General features: G+C 29.0%; 1 protein-coding gene across 1 annotated transcript; it reads right to left on the reverse strand.

Moving 5' to 3' along the window:
• Positions 1–205: 205 nt before the first annotated feature.
• LOC136216752 (cytochrome P450 726A27-like) lies at positions 206–7226 on the reverse strand. Its single transcript, XM_066003321.1, has 2 exons — positions 6333–7226; positions 206–814 (listed from the first exon to the last, which is right to left on the reverse strand). Exons 1-2 carry the CDS (start codon positions 7224–7226, stop codon positions 206–208), a joined length of 1503 nt encoding a protein of 500 aa, XP_065859393.1.
• Positions 7227–15147: the final 7921 nt, after the last annotated feature.

Raw genomic sequence — 15147 nt, forward strand, 5'->3', positions numbered from 1 at the left:
CAATAAGTATAACATATCTCGGAATTCTACTAATCAAAAGTTAAAAATACAAAATCATAAACTTACTCATTTATTACAACAGAAATTTAATGTTTACATCGTGGATAAACTTGTTATTTTATATAAATTTTAACTTCAGACTAACAAATTCTAGACCATGAGTAGTTGATTTTGAAAAACACACCGACCACATATTCAAATACATTCAAATACGACATGGAATAGGAACGAGAATAAGTTCAGCTTTTCGTTTAACAACGAGCCCAAAAGACTCCGACATGTCCAAACTCCCGGACTGTGCTCCGTCAGGAAGTTTCCAATCAAAATGATATAACATTTCCGCAATTATAAGCTCAACATTAGCCACAACCATAGCAATCCCCGGACATATTCTTTTCCCAGCACCAAACGGAATCAATTCAAAGTCATTTCCCTTGAAATCAATTGAAACTCCATCAAACCTCTCTGGAATAAAGCTTTCAGGATCCTCCCAAATCTTAGGATCTTTTCCAATTGCATATTCATTTATAAGAACCCTAGTTTTAGGGTGAATAACATATCCATTTAACCGACATTTACGCATACATTCTCTCGGAATTAACGGTGTTGGAGTATGAAGTCTTAGGGTTTCTTTTATGATTGATTTCAAATATTTGAGTTCACGAAGATGTTCTTCGTTAATTGTTTTGCTTCCTCTGCAGATTGTTCTTACTTCTTCTTGTGCTTTGATCATTATAGAAGGGTTGTTGATTAATTCTGATATTGCCCATTCTATTGTTACCGCTGAGGTATCAGTTGCAGCTCCAAGCAAATCCTGAAATAGATTTATTAATATGATGAGATAAATAATTTCATGTCAGATCTATAGCTGCTTGCTATATTTTTTTCTTTTATTCTTTTTTAGTCTAAATGATGAAGCATGGATTGCAGCGGTTTTTCAACGGGATTTGACTTACGAGAAAAATATGATTTCTATGTTTGTTGTATTTGTAGCTTATATGGTTTTTATTGCTCTTTGTAGTCTTTTTATTGCTTTTATAGTCTATTTTTCTTCCCTTTATGGATCTCGAACTGGTTGTTGCCTGTGTGGGTGGGAGGTTTTATTCCTCTTTATTTTCGTGCTGCATTTCTACCTTTTAATTTAATGAAATGAAATATGACATTTTTATCAAAAAGATAAATAAAAATAAAAAGGGTAAATTATTTATTAGTCCCCACCTTTTTACGTAACACACTGTTTAGTCCTCTATTTTGAAAAACACATTATAAGGTCTCTTTCTTTTGTAAATATTAACCATTTGGTCTAATTTTCTTTTTTTTTTTAGATTTTTAACCGAACATGTCTTAGCTTTCAAGATGACCATATTACAATACAAAATGACCATGTTATTTTATGTCTGTCTGTTATTTTATGTCTGTCTGTTTACAAGGGGAATCCAGTATGGGGGCACTGGGGCAGTTGCCTCCACTGACATTTGTATTTTTTTAAAAAACTCAGGTATTAATTTTAAAGTTTTAGAGTTTTGCCCCCCTTCATCAATGGAGCTTTATGGTTTACTGGTTATATAATTGAGGATAAAGAATGGTTTTAAATTTAATATTTTCTTTTTATTTTTTTTAATGATGTTTTAAAGCAAAACAATGTTGTTTTATTTAATTAGAACTACGTCGTTTTGTTTACAACAAAAATAAAAAAAATAAAAATATATTTAAATGTAAAACTAAATAGGTCCTAAAACAAATCATCGGTCTCTCTTACTCTCTTTAATCTCTTTAGTTCTTCTTCATCAATTCCTCTTTCTTCTTAAGCCTAAATTGAAATCCTTAATCCTAACTAAGATTAAATCAAAATCGGCAGCTCCGTAGTCGGATCGTTGATCGTTGGTCCGACACTCCATCTCCGATCTTTTCCTCTGCTTCGGTAATTTTTTGCTCCTGCTTGAATTTTGACTTTATATTTCTGCTACTATTTTACTTGAACTTAAGCTTTGACCTCTGGTTTTCTATAATTATTATTTTTTGGATAAAAAATATTTTAATTTTATTGTTTGCCCCCATGAGGGAGAAATCCTGGATTCGCCCCTGTCTGTTTATACCAAATACAACGGTTAACAATCTAAAGGAAAATAGACGGAAGCACCACATGGTTAATGTTGACAAAAGATAAGGATCTCATAATATGTTTTTAAAAATAGGACTAAACAGTGTGTTAGGCAAAAACTAGGGGACTAATAAATTATTTAGCCAAATAAAAATAAAAAAATAATTTCATGTTTTATTAGGATTTTAGATTTATAATTTGAAGTTTGTATTTAATTATCTAAATAATCAACTAAGATATTTAAATTAGTTACAATGCTAATATTTTAATTGGTAAACTATATATTCATTAGTTAAACTTTGCACTTATTTTTTCGGTAAATTACACCCATGGCCATTGAACTTCAATTCTTAAACTTATAGTTACTGAATTTTACACTTTTTAACATCCGTGTCTACCCAACTTTAACTAACTCCTCAAAACAACCATTAGCAACCTCAAAATGAAAATATTCAAGAATCAGAATTGTTCTGAACAAAATTTACCATGATACCACGTTTTTTAGAGCTCTTTATATACAAATCCACTCTCACTCTCTTAACCAAACCTAAACGGACCTCAAAACAAAAAATTTCAAGAATTAAAGTTTCTTAGAATTTCATTAACTCTTCGAATTTTTTATTTTGAGGCCGTCAACGGTTATTTTGAGGCATTGAGTGGCCACATGTGTCGTATACCATTAAGAATTGAAGTTCAGTGGCTAAAATGTTAAAATAGATAAATTTCAGTGGCTATGTGTGTAATTTACCCTATTGTTTTTAGGCTTAATACATCAAGAGCCCATAAATTTGTCCAACAAGCTTGATTGACCCTCTAAACTTAAATGGTGTCTCATTAGCCTCTTAACTTGTTTAAAGTAATCTACTAGTCATCTAGATTTGTTTAAAGTGACCGACTCCTAAACTTGATTACAGTGATCTATTTGCCTCTTAAACTATTTTAAAGTGATATATATTTCAATTTTTCTAAATACGTCAAAAAAATTCAAAATTAAAAAATATAAAGGCCTAATTCGTGATTCCAAGTCTTTAAAATAAATTAACTTTCTGTTTTATTCATCTTTATGACGTTTTTATAGATTTGGAGACTTAATAATGACATTTTAAGCAAGTTTATAGAGCTAATAAGACACCATATAAGTTTTGAGAGCAAATCAAGCTTTTCAACAAATTCAGGGCAATGGATCTTCACCAAAAAAAAAAAAAAAAACTTGAGATAAAAATTCTTGAATTTTACCTTTTTTTTATTAACATAAAAAATCTTTTGTGAAAGTTAATCACCTCAAGAGGACATTTGAAGATATCAAAATGAAAGTTAAAACTGGTAAAATCCATATTTTCCATAAAACCAATGTTTTCAAAATTTTAAATTATTATTTTCATAACTTTTTCTCTCTTTTTTTTTTTTTCCTCTTACCTAAACAATATCTAATAACCTTAGAAGTAAAAGATTCAAAATTAAAGTTTCTTTTGGAATATCTCCTCTTACCTAAACAATATCTAATGACCTTAGAAGTAAAAGATTCAAAATTAAAATTTATTTTGGAATATCATATTTTGATTCTATGTTTGAGTTTTCACAACCTCATTAATTATTGAAATTAAAAACACATTCAATAGCTTAATAAACCATTAGTTACTCATATAATCTAATTGGAATTCCAGGATCATTGCTACTGTATCGTTCCAACTTCTATAAAAAAAAATTAGGCTTAATAGGCACCCAGCCCTCTAAACTTGTAACTTTTTTTTCACCTGGCCCCCTCAACTTATGGGACAACCTCTCAACCCCCTCAACTCCCCAAAAACATCACATACAGCCCCTTACACCCCTATGTTCGGTCAAAATATTGACCCGTGTAGAAAACGTGCTTGACTGTTGACCACACCAATGTCCCGTGTCACTTTTCTTATTAAAATTTTCCATTCTGGCATAAGAATTCTGATCGAAATCCATCTCTGTTAGTTGCTCGCTGAGCACAAATGGGCTTGCTCGCCGATCAGAGGTCTCAATGGAAAAATTTAATAAAAAATGACACGTGACATTGGTGTGGTCAACAGTCAAGCGCGTTTTCTACACGGGTCAATATTTTGACCGAACATAGGGGTGTAAGGGGCTGTATGTGATGTTTTTGGAGAATTGAGGGGGTTGAGAGGTTGTCCCCTAAGTTGAGGGGGTCAGATGAAAAAAAGTTACAAGTTTAATTAAGCCAAAAAATTAATATAAAAAATATTTTTGACTCTTTATTCAATTTTCTAAATTTTATGTTGAGATGGAGGTTAAACCCCTGAACTTTAATACTAACACATATAGAGCCTCTCACTAACGGTTCTGTTAATTAAACTGTTAGTAATAACGGTCAAATACATGAATATCATAATTAAGTATAAAATTACAACTTAGTCATATCACCAAACTTAATTGTTAATATGTCATTATTATCTATATATTATGATTTTACACTATAATTTAAGAAATCTAGACTCCAATTCATAAATCATAAACCCTAGAAAATATATTTAGACTTTGAATTTATAAATTCTAATCCTTATAATATATTAAAAGTACTGATTTTACTAGTTTGAAATAATCCACAATTATAACTTGACATAGTTGTCAATAATTTTTAAAAGATGAATTTCTGTGTAATTTTCCCTAGTAATAATAACTCGACTTGTGTAAAAGTTAAAGATCATATGCTTAATTCTTAAAATCTTAAAATTTCAACATTTAATTATATATTTTGATATTTATTTACTTAATTAACTTATTATTACTTTTAAAATAATAAATAAATCAATTTTTAGTTTTTTTTTTCTAAAATTTTGAATATATATATCTAGAGTTGACAGCATAATTCCTTATACCTAGACCTGTCCACGGGCCCGGGTACCCGTCCGGTCCGTCCAGGCCCGTGTCTTTTGGGCCGGGCTTGGACAATGAAATTTACTCTTAGGCCCAGCCCGGCCCAGGCCCGTTAAAGCCCGTCTATTTTTTGGGAGGGCTTGGGCCGTATGAAAATATCACGAGCCGGTCCAGCCCGGCCCGCCTTATTAATATTAATTAAAAATATTATATATTTATAATTAAATATTTATTTTAAGTATAAATTTAATTTTTTATAATTAAAAATTAATAATATTTTTTTAGGTGGGCTTATATGGATTGGGCTTGGGATTTGATTTTTAAGCCCGAGCCCAGCCCAGCCCAGCCCAGCTCGAGCCCGTCTAAATTAATACTGGGCTGGGTTGGGCTTGGGATGCGCACTTCTACACAAAAGCCCGTCAGGCCCGGCCTGAACCCGGCCCAACCCGACCCATGGACAGGTCTTATACCTATTGGAAAGGTCATGATTTTTTGTAAAAAAATTGAAATGGAAAACAAAAAATCCATGAAAATGACTTTTATTTTGTTTGAATTAATAATTGAATTTAGAATTTTTTTTAAAAAGATTTCAGAAGTATTTGTTTGATAAGCACATGATTTTTTTTTGACTGCACGCTATAAAATATTGAGTATATTCAATTCATGTTCGTTTTTTTTATTATTATTATAGATAAAATCATATTAAGCCCCCTAAAATTTATGACTTTTATTGATTAAACTTCGATCTTTATAAGTTTTATCGATTAAGCCCTCAATCTTTAATCTTCACACGTATTCAGTCATTTCTCTAACGCTTTACCTAACGATACCATTAGTGAAGCGATCAATGTGTGTGAAAACTAAAATTTAAGGGCTTAATCTGGAAAAGTAAAAAATCAGATGCTCAAAGTATGAAAGTTTAGGGGTTTAATTATGGGTTTAGCCTAAAAATAATAGGCATAACATCCATTTGGCTCCCTAAACTAAGATTTCAAAGTCAATTAGGACCCTGAACTATCAATTAGGTCCCTGAACTAGCTAAAATCATCAATTTAGTCCACATTTTAAACAAAAAATTCCAATTGAGGTCTCATAGAAAATCATTCGGTTGAACGGTTTCAGACCTTCTTCCCCAAACACATTTTAAACCAACATATAGATTATTACAGTCTATATCAAATAGTCACCGTTTCCAATTTTAAGATAAAATGAGGTCTCAATTGATGATTTTTATATCATTCAGGGACTTGATTGACGATTTCGATAGTTAAGGGTTATAATTGACTTTAAAGCTTTAGTTTAGAGGGGGAAATGAGTGTAATGCCAAAATAATAATATGAGTAATCACAGCAATCATTGTACTTACCATAATCATAGCTTTGATATGATCTGTTGTTAAAGGAAAGTCAAGCTCTCCATTTTCCTGAATATCCAAAAGAACATCCACAATATTATCAGATTCCTCCTTCAATTTAACACCTTCTCTATTCTCTTTATGTTCCTTTATAATATCTTCAAGAATCTCATCAGCTTGTCCATGGATTCTCCTCAGCAAAGAACTCATCCCCGTAATCACCGGAAGAAATTTCCACGACGGAAATGCATCCGCCACGCCAAAACCTCCCGCAGCTTCAATTGCCTTCCCAACCACACCTATAATTTCCTCCTGTTTCTTGCACTTATTCCCCGATATCGTCAATGCAATGATCGAATTCGTCAACGACATCAACTTGCTCGTAAGATTCACCGGAGATTCGCGTTTCGAGGTAAGGTATTCGACGAAATTCCTCACCTCTTTCTCCCTGATTGATCTGAATGACTTCACTCGCTTAGCCGATAACACTTCTTGGATGACAATTTTTTTCATTTGTCGCCAATAGTCCCCGTATGCGGCGAATGTAACGCCGCTACGATTGTAGAGCATGATATCCGCCGCGAAGAAATTGGGTCGTTCGAGGAAGTCTGATTCTTGAGTTTTGAGGACTTGTTTGGCTGATTCTGATGAAGATATTATGAGAGCAGGAACTTGGCCAATTTGTATGTGCATAATTGGTCCGTAAGTTTTGGATAATTCGGTTAGGCGACGGTGTGGATGATTCGTCGCTAATTGGTGAATGTTTCCGATGAGAGGTAATCTCCACGGCCCCGGTGGAAGAGTTTCGGAGGGTTTTCCGATGAGTTTCTTCTTCTTCCATATGTTAAAAAGTACAGAAACAAAGAGGAGAAAACTTGCAAGAAGAGAAAATGAAGTGATATCCATTTTCTAGTTTTTGAGTTTGATACACTTTAATGCATCCTTGTATTTATAACCATAATTTTCAGATTCGGACAAGTCAAACGCGAAGAAAATTAATACACGCTCGTCTTATTATATGTTGAAAATCTATCAATAAAGGATCAAGTGTAAAAATACTCATAATATTAACAGTTATGAATAATTTTTCTTAGGATAAATAATTTATTAGTCTCATCCTTTTTACGTATCACACAGTTTAGTTCTTTATTTTGAAAAACACATTATAAGGTCTCTATCTTTTGTCAATATTAACTATTTGGCCCTTTTATCTACTTTTAGATTTTTAATCGAATATATAGCTTTCAGGACAACCATAGTACCATACAAAATGAACATGTTACTCTATTATTTTCTGTCTGTCTGTTTATACCAAATATAACTATTAAAAATCTTAAAAAAGTAGACAGAAGGACCAAAGGGTTAATATTGACAAAAGATGGGAACCTTGTAATGTGTTTTTCAAAATAAGCGGACTAAACAGTGTGTTAGGTAAAAATGTGGGACTAATAAATTATTTACCTTTTTCTTATAATGTGTAAAATAGTGTAATTTTACCTCTAATGATGATAGCTAAGAGCAATTTTACTAGTAATATTGACAACTTGGGATAATTTTAGATATTATTAAAAATACGCAAATATTGTTTTCATATAATCTGCATGAGTTACATATCGGTTGGTTGTAGAAAGAAAGATTATATTTTTTATAATTTCATAACATAATTAAAGATTAATACATTTTTAAATTTAATGAAGTATTTGGGTTTTTAATTTTTTTTTTCAACTCATAGTTGAGATGATATTAATCATGATTGAAAAGATGGTTTGATTAATTATGTCTCAAATTGACCCAATCTCGTTATTGAGTGCCAATGTTAGGGCGTAACGACATGTGTATTTTCATACATTATCTCATCAAAAAAAGAGATTGTCATGATTCTAACCATTGATTACTTTCAACGACAGTCGTCTTTGAACTCGACTACCTCAATGTTATTGAGTTCATGCAATGGGATTCCTTCGTCTCCCGTCCTTTTGCGTGGTTGATTAACTGGTGTTGTGTTCTAAGGGATCGAAATTGGGAAGTAGTCTTAACACATTTTGAATATTGGGTTCATTTAATATCTAATTTTTAATTCAATTGATTTTAGAGAGAAATTAACAATGAGAAGAGAGAGAAAGAATAAGAAAAATAAGAAATTAAACAGAGATGGTGAAGATGGTGCATTTGATTTTTATTTTTTATTTGGATGTTTGTTTGTGATAATTAGACAATAAGAGAGTTAATTTTATTAAATAAATAAATATAAGGACAAAATTAACTATTTTCCTTTTGAGTTTTGACCTTTTTTTAACATCGTTAATATTTAAACTGTGTCTGTTAACAGAATCAATCTCAAGGTACCTGTTTGCCAACTTTTAAACTACATAATCTATGTTTGAAAATGGCTCAAACCACAACGTTTATCTTTTTACTTTCCCCTTAAATTAATTGTGGATTGGAACCAATCAATCAAATATTATATAAACATGTTAATAGCTTAAATTTTTATTAATATATAAAAATATATTTAAAATAATGAAAAATAATTTTAAGTTTTTATTATATATAAAAATTTGAATTTGTCCAAAAAAATTGATTTGTCCTTTAACAGAATCAATCTCAAGGTACCTGTTTGTCAACTTTTAAACTACATAATCTATGTTTGAAAATGGCTCAAACCAGAACGTTTATCTTTTTACTTTCCCCTTAAATTAATTGTGGATTGGAACAATCAATCAAATAATATATAAACATGTTAATAGCTTAAATTTTTATTAATATATAAAAATATATTTAAAATAATGAAAAATAATTTTAAGTTTTTATTATATATAAAAATTTGAATTTGTCCAAAAAATATTGATTTGTCCTCTAAACTTGTAAAGTATCTCCATAGCCTCCTGAACTTACATAAAATATTCAGTTAGTCCCTTGAACTTGCGTAAAATTTAATCAATTGATCACTCAGTTGTAAAAAAGTAAGTATTTATTTTATTTTTTGCAACCGTGATCAAACACCGGTCCCAGCGCAATATGCCAAGATCAATACATGGTTTTGTTTTTCTTTTTTCTCTACAATTTTTTCAACTACATTTTCAACTCACTCGTGTTTTTTTTTTCTTGAGTTAAGGTGTAAAAATACCCCTAACGTTTTGGATCAGGTCAGAAGCAATTTTATCCCTAATGTCTAAAATGGTGCAATTTTATCCCTAATGTTGTAAGCCAAGAGCAATTTTACCCCTAACGTTGATAAATTGGGTCAATTTGAAAAATAATTCATCAAACTGTCTTCTCGGTCATAAATCTTGTCATCTACACTTCACACATGCGTTATTTTGCAATAACAAATCACAAACATATGTTGGGATGTGAAAAAAATAAGAAAAAAATATTGAAAATATATTATCTTTTGTACGAATTAGACAAAAAAATCCAAAAAATTCACCGAATTTATAAATATTAATCTCCAATTTTATTATTAAATTACAAAAAACATTATATCCTTTTTTTTAGAACAAATTGATATGCAACTTGTGCAAAATAAAGAAAAAAATGACTGTATTTTATAATAGTGTCTGAAATTGATCCAATTTATCAACGTTAGGGGTAAAATTGCCCTTGGCTAGAAACATTAGGGGTAAAATTGCACAATTTTAGACGTTAGGAGTAAAATTGCTCCTGACCCAAAACGTTAGGGGTATTTTTGCACCTTAACCCTTTTTTCTTTAAACCATGGCTACTGAACTTTATCCATTTTACATTATAGCCACTGAACTTCAATTATTAACAGTATGACTACTGAACCTAACAGTTTGAATATTAGTGACCACTTAACGTCTCAAAACGACCGTTGACGGCCTCAAAATAAAAAAATTTAAAGGGGTAATGATATTCTAAGGAACTTTAATTCTTGAAAATTTTCGTTTTTGAGGTCATTTAGGTATTGTTTGATTAGGAGAGAGAAAGTACATTTCTAGAGAGAGAAAGCTCCAAAAAAAATGTGATTTTGGAAAATAAAAAATGTTGTTTCATGGTAAAAGTCGTTCTGAACAACTTTAGTTGTTGAATATTTGCATTTTGAGGTCATTAAGGATCATTTTGAGGAGTTAGTTAAAGTTGAGTGGATAACAATATTAAAAATTGTAAAGTTCAATGGTCATACCGTTAAGAATTGACATTCGGTTGCCACAATATTAAAATAGATAAATTTCAGTGGTCATGGATGTAATTTACCCTATTATATACACCACATAAACGCATCCAAATTTGAACCGCCGTACAAGACTACACCATTTTCAACTCAGTGGTGTTTTTTTTTTTAAATTTCTCAAATCGATATATAATATAAAACAGTAACGACGGAACTGAGATGTCACTTCCTCCTTTTTTTTAGTGATAAAAAATTTAATATATTTATTTTAATTGTATTATTATATTTATCTATAAAATGATTATTTTATCCGTATTATATCTAAAAGTTCTACAGAGTTTAAATTAATCCCTAAAATCTCTACAATTCTCTACATATATAAAACAGTAACGATGGAACTGATGTGTCACTTCCTCATTTTTTACTGATAAAAAATATAATATAATATATAATATATTAATTTTAATTCTATTATTATATTTATCTATAAAAAGATATTTTATCCGTACTATATCTAAGAGTTCTACAGAATTTAAATTAATCCCTAAAATCTTTCTAATTTTCTAATTCTCTCTCTATATATATAATATAAAACAGTAACGATGGAACTGAGGTGTCACTTCCTCCTTTTTTAGTGATAAAAAATTTAATATATTAGTTTTAATTGTATTATTATATTTATCTATAAAATGATTATTTTATCCGTACTATATCTAAAAGTTCTACAGAGTTTAAATTAATCCCTAAAATCTCTACAGTTCTCTATATATCTATCTATATATAATATAAAACAGTAACGATGGAACTTCTCATTTTTACTGATAAAAAAATATAATATAATATATAATATATTAATTTTAATTTTATTATTATTATTATTATATTTATCTATAAGAAGATTATTTAAAGTAAATGTGAAAATAAAATAATTATTAGATTATATTTTTTATTAATATTTATATATTAAGATGAATCCGTGCATCGCACGGACCAAAAACTAGTATAGTTTTGTTTTTCTTCTGTTTCCACAATTTTTTCTCCTGTTGTTTTCTTTTTTTTTCTTCTTCTTATTCAAACATGGCGTAATACCCGTTTGGATTCCTAACTTAAGGTTTCAAAGTTAATTAGAACATTAAACTATAAAAATTATCAATCAGATCCCTAAACTAATCCAAAATCATCAATTGAGTCCCCATTCTAAATAAAAATCATCAATTAAAGTCTCATCGAAAATCATTCGGTTGAATGGTTTCAGACCCTCTTCCCCAGACTCATTTTAAACTAACATATAAATTATTAGAGTCTATATAAAATAGTCGCAGTTTCTGATTTTAGGATAAAATAATGACTCAATTGATGATTTTGCTTAGTTTAGAGACCTGATTGATGATTTTGATAGTTTAGGGTTCTAATTGTCTTTTAAGTTTTAGTTTGGGGACTTAAACGAGTGTAATGCCTTCAACAAGGCATTATACTCCTTTGAGTCCTCAAACTAAAGCTTCAAAGTCAATTTGAACCCTAAACTATCAAAATCATCAATCGGGTCCCTAAACTAAGCAAAAACCAGTAATTGAGTACCCATTATATCCTAAAATCAGAAATTGTGACGATTTGATATAGAATGTAATAATCTCTGTGTTGGTTCAACATGTGTTTGGAGAATAGGGTCTGAAACTGTTCAACCGAATGATTTTCGATGAGATTTTTTTTTTTTTTTTGAAACATCGATGAGACTTCAATTGATGATTTTTGTTTAGAACGATGACTCAATTGATGATTTTTTTATTAATTCAGAAACCTAATTGATGATTTTGATAGTTTAAGGTTCTAATTGATTTCTAAACCTTAGTTTAGAAAGCCAAATGAGTATTATGTCTATTATCAATAACAAAAACCAAATATGATAAACACAATATGTGTTAAATAAACATATGTATATAAAGAATTCATTAATATATATATATATATATACTTTAGAATTTTATATATATATATATATATATATATATTCAACTCACTCGTTTTTTTTGTTTTTGAAATTTCTCAATGATCGTTTTGTTTTTCTTCTTTCTCTACAATTTTTTATCCTATTGGTTTCTTTTTCTTTTCCTTTTTTTCTTCTTCTACTTATTCAAACATGACATAATATGTATTTGGATGTGCTTCAAAGTTAATTAGAACCTTAAACTATCAAAATCATCAATTAGATCTCTAAATTAACCCAAAATTATTAATTCAGTCCTCATTCTAAACAAAAACCATCAATTGAAGCCTCATCGAAAATCATTCGGTTGAACAGTTTCATACCCTCTTTTCCAAACTCATTTTAAACTAACGTATAGATTATTACAGTCTATATAAAATAGTCACAGTTTCTGATTTTAAGATAGAATAATAACTCAATTGATGTTTTTACTTAATTTATGGATCTGATTGATGATTTTGATAGTTTAAAATCCTAAATGACTTTGAAGCTTTAGTTTGGAGACCTAAATAAGTGTAATACCTTCAAACATTTATTTCTCTTCATAATTTTCATCATAATTTTCAATTTTTTTATACAATTTAAATTTAAAAACTTATTAATGTTTTAATTATATCCAGTATATATTATCAATAAGAAAAATCAAATATGTTAAACACAATATATGTTAAGAGCATCTCCAACAGCCTCTTAAGTTGGCTCTTAAGTTAAAATTTGAGGAGGGAGAATGATAAATCAGCTCCAACAGCTTCTTAGTGGCTCTTCAAATCACTAAGAGCTCCTCCATCATCTCTATTAATAGAGAGCATCTCTTCACCTCTTAGGCTCTGTTCTTTATTCCTGAAAAAAACTGAACTGAACTGAACTGAATACTGCTGAATACTGAACTGAACTGAACTGAATTTAACTGAATACTACTGAACTTAACTGAATACTACCGAACTGAACCGAACTAAACAATAATGATGATATTAGACTTTAAAATAATTTAATTGATAATATTGGACATTAATAAACTTATAATAATAATAATGATGGTTCTAATAAATTTAATAATATCAATAATAAATAAATAAATATATTATTAAAGATAAAACTAAATTGAATATCAAATAAAAGCTCGGCTTGATAAAATTTTGGCTCGATAAAAGCCTATAAAATTAAATAAAAATGAGTCTAATTTAAATTAAAAATACAAATTACATACAAACACAAATTTACATATAATTTAAAGCCTATGAAATCAAATAAAAATTTTTATATGAATACAAACTCTTAACTTTTTATTCTAATTAAGGGTTAAAGTGTAAAAATATCCCTAACGTTTTGGGTCATGGGTAATTTTACCCCTAACATCTAAAATTGTGCAATTTTATCCCTAACATTGATAAATTCGATAAATTTGAGTGCAATTCCTAATTTTTAAATATGGAAGCATACTTTAGTTTTAATTTTTTTATGAAACGATATATACTTTAATAAACTATCATTTCTTGACTATCATTTCTTAACTTTTATCTAATTCATAGATAATGATAAACTATAAATAAAAATAATAATAAATAATAATAATTATTATAATAAATTATATATAAATAATTATAATATAATAAATAAGGATAAATTACTGAATACTGAAACTGAATACTGAAACTGGATGCTGAAACTGAATGCTGAACTGAACTGAACTGAACTGAACTGAACTGAACTGATTGTTACTAAAATTAAGTGATAAAGAACAGGGCCTTAGTGCCTCTTAATTCATTTTTTATTAATAATTTATTATTGATGAGCCTCCCTCCTGACACTATTGGTAAATATAATAACAAATAATAATTTTAATGATAAGGAGTGAATATAAAGAGCATTATTAGAGATGATATATCTTAGCCACTCTTAAATCACTAAGAGTTAATTATTTATATTATTTTTAGAGAGTTTACTAAGAGTCTCTTGGAGATGCTCTAAATAAATAAATAAATAAATATGGTGCCTTGTATGGTTACTTTGTTTTTGACAAAGTAAAGTTTACTTTGTTTTTTTTTTACCATTAGATGATAGTGGACTTTAACAAAGTAAGTTAATCCAATGGTGGTAAAAACAAAATAAAGTATAGCCTAACCCAATAAATATATATATATATATATATATATATATATATATATATATATATATATATAGGTAAAGGCTATGGTTATTTTGTTTTTGACAAAGTAAGTCTTACTTTGTGTGTTTTCACCATTGGATTAATTTTATACTCCATCATCCAATGATAAAAACACACCATATATATATTTATATACTTTTAGAATTTTATTTTATATATTTACATACATAGAGGCCTCTAGAAAGAGATACTTCTATTAAAATAAACTAATAAATTTGTATTAAAAATAAGTATTTGACCATCATTCCCTTACAATTCTTATGAAAGAAAAAGTTGACTCTTTTTTTTAAATAAATAAAAGAAAAACGGTTATCTCTGTATTAAATAATAAAGAAACTCATTTCAAACTAATCCTGATGTCATTACAAACTCATTTCCGCGAATATTTCTATAGCCGAGCATTGAGCAAAAAACCGCAGCTAGTCTTTGTTAGAAGTGATTGATCAAAAACCGTAGACATATAGATAATAAAACTTGAGACAAATATAAGGTATGTATTAGCAGTTTCTTTAAGATAGATATCGTCGCTATTGACAATCGT

Source organism: Euphorbia lathyris, chromosome 1 (genome assembly GCF_963576675.1).
Source record: "Euphorbia lathyris chromosome 1, ddEupLath1.1, whole genome shotgun sequence".
NCBI lineage: Eukaryota > Viridiplantae > Streptophyta > Magnoliopsida > Malpighiales > Euphorbiaceae > Euphorbia > Euphorbia lathyris.